Raw genomic sequence first — 17,054 nt, 5'->3', positions numbered from 1 at the left:
GGTTCCAAGGGCTGGCAGAGCCGCAGGCCCGGACCCCACTGTGCTCCCTGCTGGCTCCCTCCATCCCCTCAGCCCAGCCATGCCCTCAGCAAACCCCCAGTCCTGCCAGTTCCTGCAGACTCTCAAAGTCCTCTCACCCCCCCTCACTCCCTTCAGACCCATCGAGTCCCCTTAGACCTGCCACCCCCCTCAGCCTGTGCCTCTTCCCTCGCGGGACTTCTACCCCTCAGTCCAACCATTCATTCCCCAATTTTCCCGGTTCCCTCAGCCCCACTGTTCCCCTCAGCTCCCTCTAGAGCCCTCGGTTCCTGCCACCCTGCTCAGTCCTCCCAGTTCCCTCAGTCCTAACACCCCCCTTAGCCTGTGGGGACACTTCCCTGTCCCCTCAGTCCCCACCATCCCCAGCAGCTCCTCCACACCTCTCTGCTCCACCATTCCCTTCAGCTCTCCCAGTCCCTTCAATCCCCACCATTCCCCTCTGCTTCCCCACCATCCCCACAGCCCCACCAGCACCTCAACATCAGTGTCACCTTCAGTGTCACCTCTCCCCAGCCCCCTCTGTCTCACCGTCCTCCAGCAGCTCCTCAGGGCACAGGGCCTGCGGCCACCGGCAGCTCCCACCGCTCCAGGGACACCGGGGCTGCAGCTGCTGCTCCGCCCGGCCCGGCCGCCAGCTCGGAGCCAGCACAGGAAGAGGGGACAGAGGGGGCACAGGGGCAAAAGCAAGAGGTGAGAGACGAAGCAGAGTAGAGAAAGAGCTTAAAAAGCAGCCTGTATTTATTCAAATATCTATCAATCTATCTAAAGCTCCATATACCTATAGCTATATAAATATAACTGTGCCCATTTATAACTATATACATATATAAATGTAACTTCACATCTTTAAATGCAACTACATATATAAAAAATAACTTTATACATCTACAACTACAAATATATATTTAACTACTCAGATCTGTAACTACAACTATCTAGACATTTAAGTTCAACTACATAAATCTATGAATATAACTACACCTCTATAAATGCAACTAGAGACAGAGGGATTGCACCTGCCTAATGATCACAGGCTCTCCCTCTGTCTCTTCCTCCCATGCAGGACAGCCCTCTTGGAGAGGTCGATCAGATGGAATCTGGGAAGCAAAGGCAACACTGAGTCAATACCGGCCCTCATGCGCATTTCCCTTGGGCAGCAATTGTCCTTCTATCAGGGACTGTAAAAGATGGCCTGAAAGGGCCATCACTTGGGAATTCACTTGGGAATTTGAAGGTTGCTCTTTAAAGAACAGGGATCCTTTCAAGTTTTCAAAACCTCCAAAGGTCTGAAGTGTCCCAATAGAGTCTCAGCACCCGCAGTGCAAATGGCACCCACGAGAGCCTGAAGCACAGACAGTCCCAGCTCCCACACAGAAGCCCAACCTTGCTCTTTCTCTGTGCTGACAGAGACACCTCAGTCCTCACTGGAATGGCTGAAGCTGAAGGGTGCTGTGAGCTATGAACCATTACCTGGGACCTACAAACTGCCCTCTGCAGTGAGCAACAGCGGCTCCAACTCGACCATCAGCTCTGGCAGAAAGAGCTGGGAGGGAAAGAGCTCCCCACGAGGCCTGCAGGCTGCACCAGCTTGGCTAAGGAATGGATCCAAAGTGCTCCCTCTGTCCTCTTAGGTCCTGCTGATCTGGGCTCATTCAGGCTTTTCCTTTTGTGACTGGATTTGTGATTTTTCAATGGGTTGGCCTCTGATGTTCAGCTCCTTGCTTTTCTTGTGTCTCAGGACAGATACCAGCAGACTGGTACTACCTTCAGTCAGTGATTTGAGACCAAACGTTTGGACTTTTAGCCTGATGTTTTGCCCTTTTATTTCTCCTGTTCCTTCAAGAGTCCTTCGGCCCGGCCTCCACCCTGCAGCAAATTCATCCAAGGACTTCACAAAATTGGGACAGCCAGGTTGGTGACACAGCTCCCACAGGCTGGGTTTATTCACTGCTCTCTGGCCACAGCACAGCACTCGGTGTCAGTGCCCCTGGAGAAGCGTGGAGGGCAGGGCTCGGGGAGGCTGTGCCAGGGCAGGATTTGACCTAAAGGCACCAGGAAGCACCAGCCCTGCAGACAGAACTCAACTCTTCTCATCTCCCTTCCTGCCAGAGGCAGGCTCAGAGCAGCCGCCTCAGAGCTCTCTAAAGCAGTGTGGGCTCTCTCCTTACCAGGCTCCTCGGGCTCTGGGGAACTGTTCCTGCAGCTCTCGGTGCCAGGCAAAGCTCCCTCTGCTGCAGCCCTGTTCCCAGCCTCCCCTCCTGAAGACTCGGCAGCAACATTAGCATTCCCCTTGAAAGAAAACCAGAAAGAAAGAAACCCAAAGATCACTCCGTATTTTCTTGGAATCCCATCAGGGATACAACAAATCTTCTTCTCCACTCCCAACAGAACGCTGCCCAAACCATTCACGTGACAATCGTTTGAAACTCAGGATTCGTGTGACCAAGGTGCAACTGAAGCTCTTACAAAATGACCTTGGAGGCAAACGGTGAACTCGGAAAACCAGGAGACACCAAGGGAGGGGACGTGCCCTCACACTCTGAGCCTGGCTTCTCCCACCAGCTGTAAGAAATCAGCCAGCAGAAAGCCTGGGGCCCTCCTGCTTCCCAACACGGCCATCGACAGGGGCAGAGCTCGCTGCCAGCACTGCCCAGGGCTGGGTGCTGCAAACCTGCACGCAAAGCACACATTTCTGCCTGGCTCTCTCACCACCCCCCACCCAGCCGCTCAGACCATCAACCACAAGGCGGTGCTTTTTGGAGCCCTCTGCTGCTGCCCCGTATGGATGATCCGGGCAAACGTTTATGGACCTAGGGTATTTCCAGCATCAAATTTTCCAGTGCCAAAACTCTGTAAATCTGGAGGGTACCAAAGAAACCAACCCAAAAGACGTGAAAAGCCAGACAACCAAGTTGTGTTTCCTAATTCCACTGAGGAAGGAAATGCCCAAGATTAAGCACCTGCAAGTTACCTTTAGACAGAAAGATATTCTCACTATGACCACTTCCAGAATATTCATCTCCTCTGCAACAGCCTGTCCACCAGAAACCTAAAGATTCTAAAGATGGTTCAGAGCTTGCAATATTTCCTTTTATTAGGGAATAAAATGCCTTTAAAAACTGCTGTGTGGGGGTTTACAGAAGACATCACACTTGAGAACAACATATTGGTAAATCCAGAAAGCCCCACTCCCCACCTTGAGTCTGCCCTTCCTCAACCATAAACGTACTGCAGGCAGTGGGGCTGCACACGAATAGAAAGAGAGACATTCTCTGGCCAACATGTAGAACAGCCTGCAAAAAGGCCTGTGCCAACACAGACACTCCAGGCAAGTCTGGGAAGAGGCAAGAGTTAAGAGAAATGGGATTCCTAATCCCAAGACTGCATCTGTCAAACAGAAGGAGCAGAAAGCTGCAGCTCCAGCCCATCCCCAAGCACGGCTCTGGCAGCGCCTGCACGCTCGGCACGGCTCACACAGCAGCAGCAGCAGCAGCTGCAGCCCAGCCCTTGCTTTGCCTTGGCCTTCCCACCCAAAACAGGCAGAGCCCACGTCTGCTGCTCTAACAGAGGCACCTCTCGCATGCCCCTCCCTGCAGGGGACACTTTGCCTTCAGTGGCAATTCTCCCCACACTCTTCTCTTCTGTCCCACCAAACAAAGCCTCTTAGAACCTACAGAGCATCACCACAAATGCCCCTGCACCAGGGATTCTTCCCAGCAAAAGGAGCACCCAAACGTGGCCACCACAGGATCACACCTCTCATCCTCACTAAGGGGGGAGACTTTGTCATCCCTCTTCTTTTAGAAATCTTGCTTGACCAACAAGAATTCAATCACTAAATAATCATGAAATCAACTAAAGAAGCCTTTGCAGCAATGTTCAAAAGCTCTCAGCCCAGCCCCTTCATTCCCATCCAGTGGGGTTACCTGAGCAAAGGGAGACCTTTCAGCCACGGATCTCCTGATCTCCCGAATCATTGCCTCGACCTGAAGGCCCAGATCCGCTGAAGGCAATTCCTCTTGCCCAGGTGCATTCCGTGTCTTGCTGGAGGTCGTCGATGCTGCACAAGCAGCACTGCCAGGTGGAGCACTGGAGGCTGAACTGTCCGGTGTGGCTGCAGGAATCCAAACACATTGGTCAGGCTCCAGAATGTGGCTTTGGGACACAGAGCTCGATTGCTGCCTTGCAGCAAACATCACAGGAAGCACACAGGAAAACCAGACAGAGATTCTTCCGGCTTTCCAGATCCCCCTTCCTAGCAGGTTTGACAATTTCTGTCTGGGAATGACAGAGCGTTGTGGGGAAATACTTCAAACGGTCACTTTTCACGACCTTTTGGAACACTTTTCCTACCTGATGGCTTGCAGGCTGGGGACTGCTGCTCCGTTTGGAGCTGCTCGAAGCTGCACGGCGGGATCCTGAGCAGCTCCCGCCCGGCCGGAGGCGGCCGCTCCATGTGGGGCTGCTGGAAAGCCCAGGGCGGCAGCCCGGCCGGCGGCGGCTGCAGCCCGTACAGCTTCTGGAGGCGGCTCAGCCCCTCCCGCCTGACCGGCAGCAGCGGCTCCCCGTAGAGCCCGAGGAGCTCGCAGGGCGGGATCCTGGGCACCTCCCGCTCGGCAGGCAGCGGCCGCTCCCCGTACAGCTCCTGGAAGCGGCTGGGCCCGTCCCGCCGGGCCGGCTGCGGCCGGTCCCTGTGGAGGAAGTGGAAGCCACAGGGCGGGCGCCGGGCCAGGAGCGGCCGCTCTCTGGGGGGCTGCTGGAAGCGGCTCGGCCGCCGGCTGCGCAGCTCCCGCCCGTCCGGCAGCGTCCGCTCCCTGTGCAGGAGCAAGAAGCCGCTGGGCGGCCGCCCCGCCGGCAGCGGCGGCCGCTCCCGAGGCAGCGCCTGGAACCGCCCGCGCCCCTCCGGCCCCGCCGGCCGCGGCCGCTGCCGGGGGCGCTGCTGGGAGCCGCAGGGCGAGCGCCTGCGCCGCTCCGGCCCGGGCGCCAGGCGGTGCTTGCTGGCCCTGCTCCGGCGCCTGATGCGCAGCAGGAGGTGGGGGCGGTCGCGGCGAAACCAGGGGTTCCCATAGTGGACGATGGCCCCGGCACCGCCCGGCACAGCCGCGCCAGCCCGGCCCGGCACCTTGTAGAAGCCGTAGCGGTTCAGCTGGCGCACGATGCTGCGGAACTGCGTGGCTCTGAAGGTGCGCGGGGCCGGCCCCTGGACGCCGGCCGAGCTGAGCAGCTCCTGCTCAAAGCGTGCGCGGTCGATGAGCAGCCCCCGGCCCTGGCTGTCCCAGCGCACGGAGCGGACGCGGGGGCTGTTCGCCAGGCGCCACAGCTTGGCGGGGAAGGTGCGGGCGTCGAGCCCGGCGGGCAGCGGCAGCTCGGCCATCGCGCCTGTCGCCCACTGGCGCCGCAACGGCCGCAGCGCAACGGCCGCAGCTGCAGCGGCGGCGCGCGGCCTGAGGGGGGCGCTGCGCTGGGCCCCGCGCGGGAACGAGCGGCACAAAGCCGGGGCTGCGGGCACAGCGCGGGCGGGGCGGCTCCCGTGGCGCTGCCCGGGCACGGCACGGACCGGCACGGACCGACAGGGCACGGCACGGCACGGCACGGACCGGCACGGCACGGACCGACAGGGCACGGCACGGCACGGCACGGACCGGCACGGACCGACACGGCACGGACCGGCACGGCACGGACCGGCACGGCACGGACCGACACGGCACGGCACGGACCGGCACGGCACGGACCGGCACGGACCGACACGGCACGGCACGGACCGGCACGGACCGACACGGCACGGACCGGCACGGCACGGACCGGCACGGCACGGCACGGCACGGACCGACACGGCACGGCACGGCACGGACCGGCACGGACCGACACGGCACGGACCGGCACGGCACGGACCGACACGGCACGGCACGGACCGGCACGGCACGGCACGGCACGGACCGGCACGGCACAGACCGGCACGGACTGACACGGACCGGCACGGCACGGCACGGACCGGCACGGACCGACACGGCACGGACCGGCACGGACCGACACGGCACGGCACGGACCGGCACGGCACGGCACGGACCGACACGGCACGGACCAACACGGCATGGCACGGGAAGCCCCTGGCGAGGGCTCTGGGAGCAGCGGCGGGCATGCCGTGCCTGGGCCAGCATCGGTGCCAGAGGGAAAGGACATGTCTCTGTGTTGGCTGGGGAAAGGATGAAAAGGGGAGGTTAGAATACATTCTTTTTGCCTCCTTTTCAGCAGACCAGCTGTTTTGTTCTCGCCATCTCTGCCTGTTGTTGGCAGATTTGGCACATTTCTTGTGATTTGGGGTCAGCAGCAGCAGCAGGAAGGGGCAGCAATTTTGTCAGCATTGTCATCAAAGCTGAAGTGCTGTGCCATGGATGGATGGTGCTTTCCCCAAGGGATTAATGGCCTGCAGCTGTAGCGAACTCATGCCGGTGTCTTCCCAAAGGGCATTGCATTTTCTTTCCTCAGGAATCACTTTTTCTGTTCCTTTTTTTTTCCCCTGTCTGGGGAGAGTTCCAATGCAAACCCCTTCTGCAGCCAGCTCTTGTCAATGCAGACACAAAGGAGATCTTGCAATGGACAGAGCCTCCCTAGAGCTGGTGTGGAGAGGTGAAGGGGGAAGCTTTGTCCTTTAGTCTTGAAGTCTTGTTGGGGAGCTGCTTGTGCTCTGGGGGACGGACACAAATGATGTGTATCCAAGGCTTGCAGGTTCATTCATGAGCTTCCTGACACACCACAGAGACTGCGTGTTGGGGCAGAACTTTTTGTCTGGGAACTTTTTGAAATGTTGCTTCAATTCTTCTTCTGTTTTTTTCTTTCTGCAGAACTATTGCCATAATCTTTTGCTTCCAGAGAATCTTTTCCTTCTTTTTGGGGCACTTGCCTCTGCTGGGCTCCCAAATCAGGCCATTTCCCTGGGTTGGGTTCCTTCCCAAACTGAGGAGTAGCCCATGGCCTCCGTCCTCCAAGTGGAACTTAAGGAAGCACAGGGTTTGCTGTTGTGGGAGAGGAGCTCCTCTTTCCTGCCTGCTTTCCCTTTGGGACAGGCTGGGGTGCGTTCAGTTGATAAAGGGAGGTTTAAACTCTGAAGGAGCTGCGTTTCAGACCGCTCCATCCTCGAGCTCTGCTGCGGGTGTCCTTGGACAAAGGCCTCTTGGTGCGTGAGCTCCCAGGGGGCAGGTTAAGGAAGGAGGTTGGTACTTCAGGACTGGCGCTGCTGAAAGCAGTTGGTTTGCGGAGGAGCCCGGAGCTGGGAGTGGATCCTTTTCTCACCTGCGGGCAGAAAAGGAAGTTGAAAAGTGGAAATTTTTGTTGGGGTCCCTCCCCTGCCATGGAGCCCTGGGAGAGGGGCGCTGAGGGCACAGACACGGGGCTTCCCTGTCCCTGCTCAGCCTCGTTCCCATTGGTTGGTTTGTGTTCCCTGCGCGGGCAGAAGGACCCTTGGTCCCGTGACTGGAACAGTTCCTGGGCAGAGCTCCGGCCATGCGGCTGGAGAAATAAACATCTCTGAAACAGCTATCAAGAATCTGTCTGTCCATATATATTTCCTTTCCACGGGACTCCTGGTTTGATATATGCGTGTTGCAGTATCCCCACTGCAACAAATTTTGTTTGAGGTGGTGGCGATCAGGAGTGTTCTCTAAGAGATGGGCTTGCAGAGAGGCAGGGGGGGAGGTTTCAGGCAGGAGCAGCAGCCCTGGTAACAGCAGCAGCTCCAGGAAACCCAAGGAGGGAGGTGTGAGAAGGATTGTCTCTTTTTGTGCAGATCAGCGCTTTTCTCCTCCTTCAAATTTAGCACTCTCAAGTCTTGTGCTAAACTGGATGGGCAATTGTTTTGCCGGTGGGCAGGGTCAGAGACAAAACCACAGGCAATAACTGAAGCAACAGTGTAATCTCCTATCATCCAAAACTGAAAAAAAATCAGAAAAGGATAACCCTAATCCTTTTCCCTTCATCCAGATCCACACATCGGCTGGGGGAAGCTGTCCCAGCAAAGCCCTGCAGAGCCACGACCGGCAACGGGCACATCCTGCGGTGCCTCCACCTTTGCCGGCCACGAGGCTTCCGAGGGCGCTGTGAGAGTAGCCCGGCTTGGACAGTGCTGCAGGAGCATCTGACAGAACTTCTAGTGCAGGGACACCTGATTTCATTCTCCTCTTGGTTTTCTCCCCAAGCCCAGCCAGGGCTCAAGGAGGAACCGAGGCCAGATGTGGCCTTGTCCGGTTTCTTGATGCCGAAAGGTAAAGACACATTCCACCAATGAAGGGATGCACAGATCCCATTGATGGTAATGCCTGCTAAGGAGCAGACCCATAGAACATTTGGTCAGAAGGGCCATCTAGAGGCAACTTTGGCTCAGGGCCTGTTGTTGAGGCCTCAGTCCTTCAGTGTTTTGTGGTGCAAACGAATGCCCTGGAGGGCTGGAAAGGACCAAGTCCCTCTTTAGCACGTTGCAGACAGGGAACGGGATTAGCCCTGCCAGGCCGGGCCGGGGCCAAGAGCAGAAGGCCGGCACGCTGCCTTTGCCCACAGGCAGCCGTGCAGAGCAAGGAGGCCGCTCCTGCCCGGGGGCTGAGGTGCCCGAAGCTGCCTCCCTGCTGCGCAGCTCTGCGGGGCCCGTGCTGCGCAGCGTCCTGGGCAGCCAGGGCAGCCCGGCTGCCTTGGAGCGCGAGGAGCGTCCCAGAGAAGCTGCGGCCCTCTGCTTTGGAACTATTTCTCCCAGTCCTGTCATTCATCCAGAGCGTCTGACGTGTTTTCCTTTCTTCTCACAAATCCTAGACAGCTTTTTGAGAGAAGTGACTGATGTAGCTTCTGCTGCTGCTGGTGCTTTAGTCTGCAGGTCAGGGCAGGTGATTTTAACCAAGGATGGAGTCCAAAGGTAACGTTCCAGTTTCTCCAAGTCAATAAAACCATTTACAAGGGGGGTACTGATGCTGAGCAGCTTTCTTAGTTTTTGGAAAGTTGCAATCTTAAAAAACCCACCAGGTTTTGCTACTTGAGGATACCAGCAGGAAAGAAAGCACGTGTGATAATGTAAGTGATTTGAGAGCTCTGTGTTGTGCCTTGCCACGTCAGCGTTCGTGACAAGCTGGACACCCCACTCGTAGGTCTGTCGAGTTGAATTCCCCCTAATTGTGTGCAAACAGCAGCCCAGAGATGCCGAGAAGAGCAAGGACGGTGGGTGGGTGTGCACGGACACAGCCGTGGGCTGATTGCTGTGTGGGCAGAAGGCTTTGGACAGCAGTACATCTTCACTCTCCCAAGTTGGAAGAGTATTTCAAACCTACATGAAGTGACAATTCTTCTCATCTATGTAATTTATCCTGTATAGAACAATAATATAGGATATATTTAAATAGATCTAGTATAATAAATAGAGTATATCAAAGATATACTTGATCTTTTCTTAAGCCATTGCCTGTGGGGCTTATAGACCATCTCCTAGCAGTACAATATTTTTGCCTTCTGGTCCTACTTATTATGGCATCAACTCCCCTGCGAGTTCCTTCAGGGAACTTCACTCAAAGGGCTTCCATCACTTCAGCACTTGTGAGAACTTGTTGCTTCCCAGTTCTCCTGCATCCTTCTGGATTTTGGAGCATGTCAGCACTTGGGTCAATGGCCCTTCCCTCCTCCCTGCCCTGCAGCAGTTACAGTCACTGTTCCCTCGCCCTTGCTCCAGACCCTTTGCCAAAGTGCTGCCAAAGGCAGCGCAGCTGGCTCGGGATCCCTGGTTGCTGCTGCTCTCCAGGATGAGCTTCAGAGGGGCACCGGGAGCGCTCCCTAAAGAGCTCCCGGTGGGACGGGGGTGGATTTCTCCTCCCCGGGTGGCTCCTGGCTGCAGTTCTACGCTCAGGGGAGTCCCGTTTTCTCAGCAGGCCTCTGCAGCGAGCCTGTAGCCAACGTGTGGCTCTGCTGCCATCCCAAATGTGCCGTTCCCTTGCCCAGCCTGGCTGCAGCTGGGGGGGGATCTGCTGGGCACAGCTGGAGACTTTATGGCCAAAATCCTCCAGCATCATCCCATTTACATCTGCCCAGTCCTTTGGAGAGCACAATCTACCCTTCTTTCAGTTGAAACACTGAATTTATTGCAGATTGTTACACTTGCACTGCTAATGTACAAATACACAAAAAGCAACTTCAGTTTAAAAATGACATTTATTTTAAATTGATACAGCTGTGCTGCCAATATATCAACATACAAGTATCAGTTGAAGTTTAGAAAACTAATTTATTGTTACAGTCATGCTATGTAAATATATACAGAGATCAACTTCAATGAAAAACGTTAATTTCTTGCAACCCTCTACAACCACTCACTATACACAAATATGAGGTTTAACAATGTAATTTATTACATATTGCTATAACTGTACAGCCCATATACGAATACAGAACTATTGATATCCCTCCCTAAAGAATCCCAGATCCAGAATAAATAAAATTATAGAACTATACAACTATATATATATATATATATATATGAGTAAATACAGATATAACCATAACAATATACAGATTTAATTATGTATTACATATATCATGACATCTAACATGAAAAATACATTCCATACATAACAAACCTATCGATAAACATAGAACTATCAATGGACCAATAAAAAATCCATACAGGCCCAGCAACAGAACTATACAGCTGCACAACTGAACAAGTATGAAAATATGACTACAGATGTAATATAACAACATACATACATATACACCTATACAAATATCAGTTTACATATGTAAATATCCATATACTTCTAGCTCTCCCAGTCCAACTGTAAACATCTAGAACTAGAACTAGATCGGGAGGGATTGCAGGCGCCGATGTTCCCAGGCTCTCTCTCCCTCTTCCTCCCGCGCAGCGCAGCTCTCCTGGACGGGGACAGCAGATGGGACACCTGGCAAGCAAAGGGAACACTGAGTCAGGATCGGGACGTTTCCCTTGGCGGCACCTGCACTTCCATCAGGGAAGAGAAATCTCAGAGCCTCCCCAGGAGGCTTAGAAAGAAAAAGCAGGCCCAGCGGGCCAGGCTGTGGCGAGCGCAGCCCCGGCGGGACCGTCCCGCAGCCCCCGGCAGCGCGGCACAGCCGGCACCGCTGCCGGGCCCTGCCGGCACAGCTGCCTTGCCCAAGGACAGCCCCTGTGCCGCCCGGGGCAGCCGCGCTGAGCGGCCCCAGCACGGGCAGGGCCCGCTCCTGCCCAGCCGGCCAGTGCCCGCGGCCAAAGCCCACGCCAGCCTCACGCCCACCCTGCCTCAGCGGCCCTGGGGCCTCACCCAGGGTCTCGGGCGGCAGCAGCAGGTCCATATTCGCTGCTCTTGCTGGCGGCCTTCAGCTTCTCCCTGCTGGCTCCCGTCACTCTCCGGCTCTTCTCAAGGACCTCAGGGCAGCTGTGGCAAAAGTGGAGGCTCTGGAATTGGTTCCAAGGGCTGGCAGAGCCACAGGCCCGGACCCCACTGTGCTCCCTGCTGGCCCCCTCCATCCCCTCAGCAAACCCCCAGTCCTGCCAGTTCTTCAAATTTTTCTCACCCCCCCTCACTCCCTTCAGATCCATCGAGTCCCCTTAGACCTGCCACCCCCCTCAGCCTGTGCCTCTTCCCTCGCGGGACTTCTACCCCTCAGTCCAACCATTCATTCCCCAATTTTCCCAGTTCCCTCAGCCCCACTGTTCCCCTCAGCTCCCTCTAGAGCCCTCGGTTCCTGCCACCCTGCTCAGTCCTCCCAGTTCCCTCAGTCCTAACACCCGCCTTAGCCTGTGGGGACACTTCCCTGTCCCCTCAGTCCCCACCATCCCCAGCAGCTCCTCCACACCTCTCTGCTCCACCATTCCTTTCAGCTCTCCCAGTCTCTTCAATCCCCACCATTCCCCTCTGCTCCCCCACCATCCCCACAGCCCCACCAGCACCTCAAAGTCACCGTCCCTTCAGTGTCACCTCTCCCCAGCCCCCTCTGTCTCACCGTCCTCCAGCAGCTCCTCAGGGCACAGGGCCTGCGGCCACCGGCAGCTCCCACCGCTCCAGGGACACCGGGGCTGCAGCTGCTGCTCCGCCCGGCCCGGCCGCCAGCTCGGAGCCAGCACAGGAAGAGGGGACAGAGGGGGCACAGGGGCAAAAGCAAGAGGTGAGAGAGGAAGCAGAGCAGGAAAGAGGTTAAAAAGCTGCCTATACCTATACAGATATCAATCTATGTACCTAATGCTCCATACACCTATAACTATATAAATATATAACTATGCCCATTTATAACTATTTATAAACATAACTGCATATATATAAATACAACTGTACCCATGCAAAAATGTCACTACGCAGATCTAGAAATACAACTATGCATGCATAAATATAACGATATACATAAGTATATATAAAAATTTAACTATATAGATCTTTAAATTCATCTATATAGACATATAAATACAACTGTATAAATCTAGAAATATAACTACAGAGATAGATAAATATAACTATACACATCTATCAATATCACTATAGACAGAGGGATTGCACCTGCCCAATCTTCACACAGGCTCTCTCTCTGTCTCTTCTTCCCATTCAGGGCAGCCCTCCTGGAGAGGTCAATCAGATGCGATCTGGGAAGCAAAGGGAACACTGAGTCAATATTGGCCCTTGAGTACCTTTCCCTTGGGCAGCAATGGTCCTCCTATCAGGGACTGTTAAAGATGGCCTCAAAGGCAGACTCTCACTTGGGAATTTGATGCCTGCTCCTTAAAGAACAGGGATCCTTTCAAGTTTTCAGAACCTCTGAAGGTTTGAAGTATTGATGCCATGATGATTTTTGTGCCTTTTCTTTATACCCCTTTTATACCTTTTTACAACTTCTGTATTCTTAGTGCTTTTTGCCTACATTCTTGGACTTGTCTGTCAAGCTAGGAGACTGAACATTTTAGAAGCTTCATAGCTAGGGATCAGTGTGCCCCAGACCCCAAGGTCCTCTCCAGAACACATTTTGTAAACTGAGATAGAACCATCCAGGGGAAGGTTCCTTGGGGAGGGGGGACGCATTTGAGCCTCTCATTGGGGAATTGTTGATAGATCTGCTAAATGCTATACCAGATCTTTTGTGTGGTAGGCATTGCGGTGGGCATTGAGGTGCATTCGACCTGGACGTGTGCACCTAAGAGTCCTTAAAATAAATACCAAGGTAAAATCCCTTTTTCCCTTCCAACTGTGTCTGACTCTCGATTTTGAGACCAGGAAAAGACATCAGAATCCCAATAAATTCTCAGCATCCCCAGTGCAAATGGCACCAACGAGAGCTTGAAGCACAGACAGTCCCAGCTCCCACACAGAAGCCCAGCCTTGTTCTTTCTCTGTGCTGACAGAGACACCTCAGTCCTCACTGAAATGGCTGAAGCTGACGGGTGCTGTGAGCTATGAACCACATTGGGACACTCGGGTTGGTGACACAGCTCCCACAGGGTCAGGGTTATTCACGGCTCTCTGGCCACAGCACAGCACTCGGTGTCAGTGCCCCTGGAGAAGCGTGGAGGGCAGGGCTCGGGGAGGCTGTGCCAGGGCAGGATTTGACCTAAAGGCACCAGGGAGCACCAGCCCTGCAGACAAGAACTCAACTCTTCTCATCTCCCTTCCTGCCAGAGGCAGGCTCAGAGCAGCCGCCTCAGAGCTCTCTAAAGCAGTGTGGGCTCTCTCCTTACCAGGCTCCTCGGGCTCTGGGGAACTGTTCCTGCAGCTCTCGGTGCCAGGCAAAGCTCCCTCTGCTGCAGCCCTGTTCCCAGCCTCCCCTCCTGAAAACTTGGGCACAACATTAGCATTCCCTTTGAAAGAGAACCAGAAAGAAAGAAACCAAATATCACTCACTGTTTTCTTGGAATGACTTCAGGGATACAATACGTCAGAGCCTGCCACATTTCCTTCTCTTGAAGAAGAAAATGCTTTTGAAAACTGCTGTGTGTGAGTTTACAGAAGACAGAAGTTCATCACACTTGGCAATGAGATAGTGGGGATCCCAAAAAAATCCCACTCTCCACCTTGACTCTACCCTTCCTGGCTAATAAATCTGCAGCAGGTAGTGGGTCTGCATATTAAATAAAACAGAGAAATTCTTTGGCAAAGTTGTATAATAATACGCAAAAAGGCCAGTGCCAACACAGGAACTGAAAAGTCCAGACACGTCTGGGTGATGCCATGAAGATTTTTTGCCTTTCCTTTTATACCCCTGTTATACCTTTTTTACAACTTCTGTATTCTCAGTGCTTTTTCCCTCCATTCTTGGACTTGTTTGTCAAGCTAAGAGACTAAACGTTTTAGAAGCTTCGTAGCTAGGGATCAGTGTGCCCCAGACCCCAAGGTCCTCTCCAGAACACATTTTATAAACGAAGATGGAACCATCCAGGGGAAGGCTCCTTGGGGAGAGGGGCTCACTTGAGCCTCTCATTGGGGAATCTTTGATAGATATGCTAATTAGTAAAACCTATAATGTTATACCAGATCTTTTGGGGCATATTCAGTGGGGTGCATTTTGATGCATATGACCTGGATGTGTGCACCTAAGGATCCTTAAAATAAAGACCAAGGTAAAATCCCTTTTCCCCTTCTAACCGTGTATGGCTCTTGATTTTAAGACCAGAAAAAGGCATCATGGGAAGAGGCAAGAGTTAAGAGGAAGGGGATTCCTAATCCAAAGAGGGAATCTGTCAAACACAAGGACTCATGGTCCCTGACTGAATTGCTCTCCAACACAGAACAAGCCCCTGGGCTTCAAGGAGTCCTTAACCCTTTCATGTCCAGCATCATCATTGTCCTGCTCACCAATCACACAAGTCATGGGGCCTCAAAACCAACACATCTGCCCCCTAAAAGCTCCACTGCTCACACACTTTCATCCCTTGTTCCTAACAAAGTCTGGGCCCCAAAGGCCTTCAACAGTGGAGAAGATTGACTTCTCAAACACAGTCCAAAAGCTGCCAAAGCTTCCACTTCATCACCACAAATGCCCCTGCACCAGGGATTCTCCCCAGCAAAAGGAGCACCCAAACCTGGCCAACACAGGCTCACACCTCTCATCCTCACTAAGGAGGGAGACTTTTTCATTCCCTCTTGTTTTGGAATCTTGCTTGACCAAGCAAATCCTTCCCTGTCCATTCAAAGCTTAATCCAAGAAGCCTTTGCTTCTCAGCCGTGAAACAACATTCACAGCTCTCAGCCCAGCCCCTTTCATTCCCACCCAATGGAGTTACCTGAGCCAAGGGAGACCTTTCAGGCAGGGATGGTGACAGCATCTCCTCCAGTGTCTCAACAGCAAGCTCTAGATCCAGGGGTGGCAATTCCTCTTCCCCAGGACTATTCCAAGCTGGAGGCCGTCCATGCTGCCCAGCCAGCACTGCCAGGTGGAGCACTGGGGGCTGGATGGCCTGGTTTGGCTGCAGGAATCCAAACACATTGGTCAGGCTCCAGAATGTGGCTTTGGGATGCAGAGCTCTATTGCTGCCTTGCAGCAAACATCACAGGAAGCGCACAGCAAACTCAATTCCAGAACTGTATTCCAACTTCCCAGGGGACTGGAACACTGATTTCTTTCTCTTAAAAAGTATTTCATCTAATTGTTGAGTGTGTATATTAAAGGATGGACTGTAAAATTGATCTACACACACACACACACGCACACACTCTAACACTTTATAATCACAGTCTTTTCAATTTCCCCAGCAGCTTTTGCATTTGGCTGCTTCTGAGTTTCTCATCACAACCGACCACAGAAAGTGGATTCACCCAGGAAGAGCCCAGATCTGCAGACACACATGCTAAAATTCAGCTGTGATTGTATCATAAAAAGCAACCTTGTGCGTGAGGCCGTATTCTGCAGCTGCAGCAGTTCTGGGGACACACAGAGCTCACTGAAATCTAATAGCCTTCTTTGCAGGAGAGACAATCTGTAAACTCTGCAATATCCTGTCAGCATCCTAGTTGGGCTTCATTCCAAGAAAGATGGGAGTTCACCTGACACTGACCGGTTGTGGACCAATGTTTTTTGCCTCTCCCTTTCACCCCTATGGAGAGGCTGTCTGGAAAATGGCCAGAACACCCTCCAAATCTGGAGGAAGGACAGCAAAAGCAGACAGAGATTGGTTTTGTTATCAAGGCCCTGCTTCCCAGTTCACTTGACAATTCCTGTCTGATTCACACTTGAGATGTACACATGACAGAGCACTGCAGGAAAATACTTCAAGTGGTCACTTTTCATGATCTTCCTGAAAAGCAACGGTAGAAACTCTCTCCCTACCTGATGGGCTGTAGGCTGGGTGTGCTGCTCTGAAGATGTGCAGCTGCTGCTCTCTGGAAGGGCCACAGAAGTGCTTTGATGGTCTACAGGTGTGGGAACCCAGAATGCAGAGAATATTTCTCTGCCTGTTTTGAAGCCTTCTACCCTCCTGAACAGTACTGTTTTTGACCTTTGTCCATGGGAAGATTTGCCTAGCCTCTGGGAGGAATTTGAATCTACAATGGTGTGAATTAGGTGATAGAATACTATGTGAGATTATCACAGGGTGAAAAATTTAGAGGTTTTAGGTCTGTTTGCGTAGTAAATAGATAAAAGTAGAAATCCTCAATATGGAGGATAAGCTGTAGTTAAAAGCTTCTTCCTCCTTCTTCACTACCTCCATATTTTGCAGCAATAGTGGCCTGGGATGATTGGACACAGAATTCCGCAGTTCCTGTCTACGTGATTTAGGAACATGTTGGACATTGGTAAAAAAGTGAAAAGATCTTGTGTTTTAGGTTTTCATTGGGTAATTTACCTTTAAAAGCCTGTGAAATCTTGATAAGTTGTCTTCTTGCTGCATTCTCTGCTCTGTGCTATGTCTCGGTCAGGCCAGTGGCTTGTACTCCTTAGATAAGAATTAATAAACACCTATCTGGAGACTAAGAAGCATGAAGTCCCATTCGCCTCCTTTTTTCTCCTGGCAAAAATCTGAACATCTCCCCCATCAGGGAAGACAACAATTCATAACA

General features: G+C 53.2%; 2 protein-coding genes across 14 annotated transcripts in view; both read right to left on the bottom strand.

Moving 5' to 3' along the window:
- Positions 1-17,054, bottom strand: part of LOC116437867 (T-cell activation Rho GTPase-activating protein-like) — a 633,784-nt gene that overhangs the window by 598,409 nt on the left and 18,321 nt on the right. For 7 of the 13 annotated variants that reach the window (XR_004237499.1, XM_032096169.1, XM_032096176.1 and 4 more), the window contains 6 exons: positions 16,841-16,930; positions 15,281-15,463; positions 13,739-13,858; positions 12,022-12,652; positions 11,340-11,453; positions 10,269-10,961 (listed from right to left, as the gene is read on the bottom strand). The gene's annotated coding sequence lies outside the window, so the exon portion shown is untranslated. Of the gene's footprint in view, positions 1-10,268; positions 11,016-11,339; positions 11,454-12,021; positions 12,653-13,738; positions 13,859-15,280; positions 15,464-16,323; positions 16,423-16,840; positions 16,931-17,054 lie in introns of those variants that run through there. The other 6 variants (XR_004237500.1, XM_032096173.1, XM_032096171.1 and 3 more) reach the window with 6 other exon arrangements.
- LOC116438285 lies at positions 516-5,413 on the bottom strand. Its single transcript, XM_032097125.1, has 4 exons — positions 4,393-5,413; positions 3,966-4,153; positions 2,208-2,328; positions 516-1,136 (listed from the first exon to the last, which is right to left on the bottom strand). Exons 1-4 carry the CDS (start codon positions 5,411-5,413, stop codon positions 1,126-1,128), a joined length of 1,341 nt encoding a protein of 446 aa, XP_031953016.1. The 3' UTR covers positions 516-1,125.

This window comes from Corvus moneduloides, chromosome Z (assembly GCF_009650955.1).
Source record: "Corvus moneduloides isolate bCorMon1 chromosome Z, bCorMon1.pri, whole genome shotgun sequence".
Lineage (NCBI taxonomy): Eukaryota > Metazoa > Chordata > Aves > Passeriformes > Corvidae > Corvus > Corvus moneduloides.
This window is presented reverse-complemented; position numbering and strand designations above follow the sequence as displayed.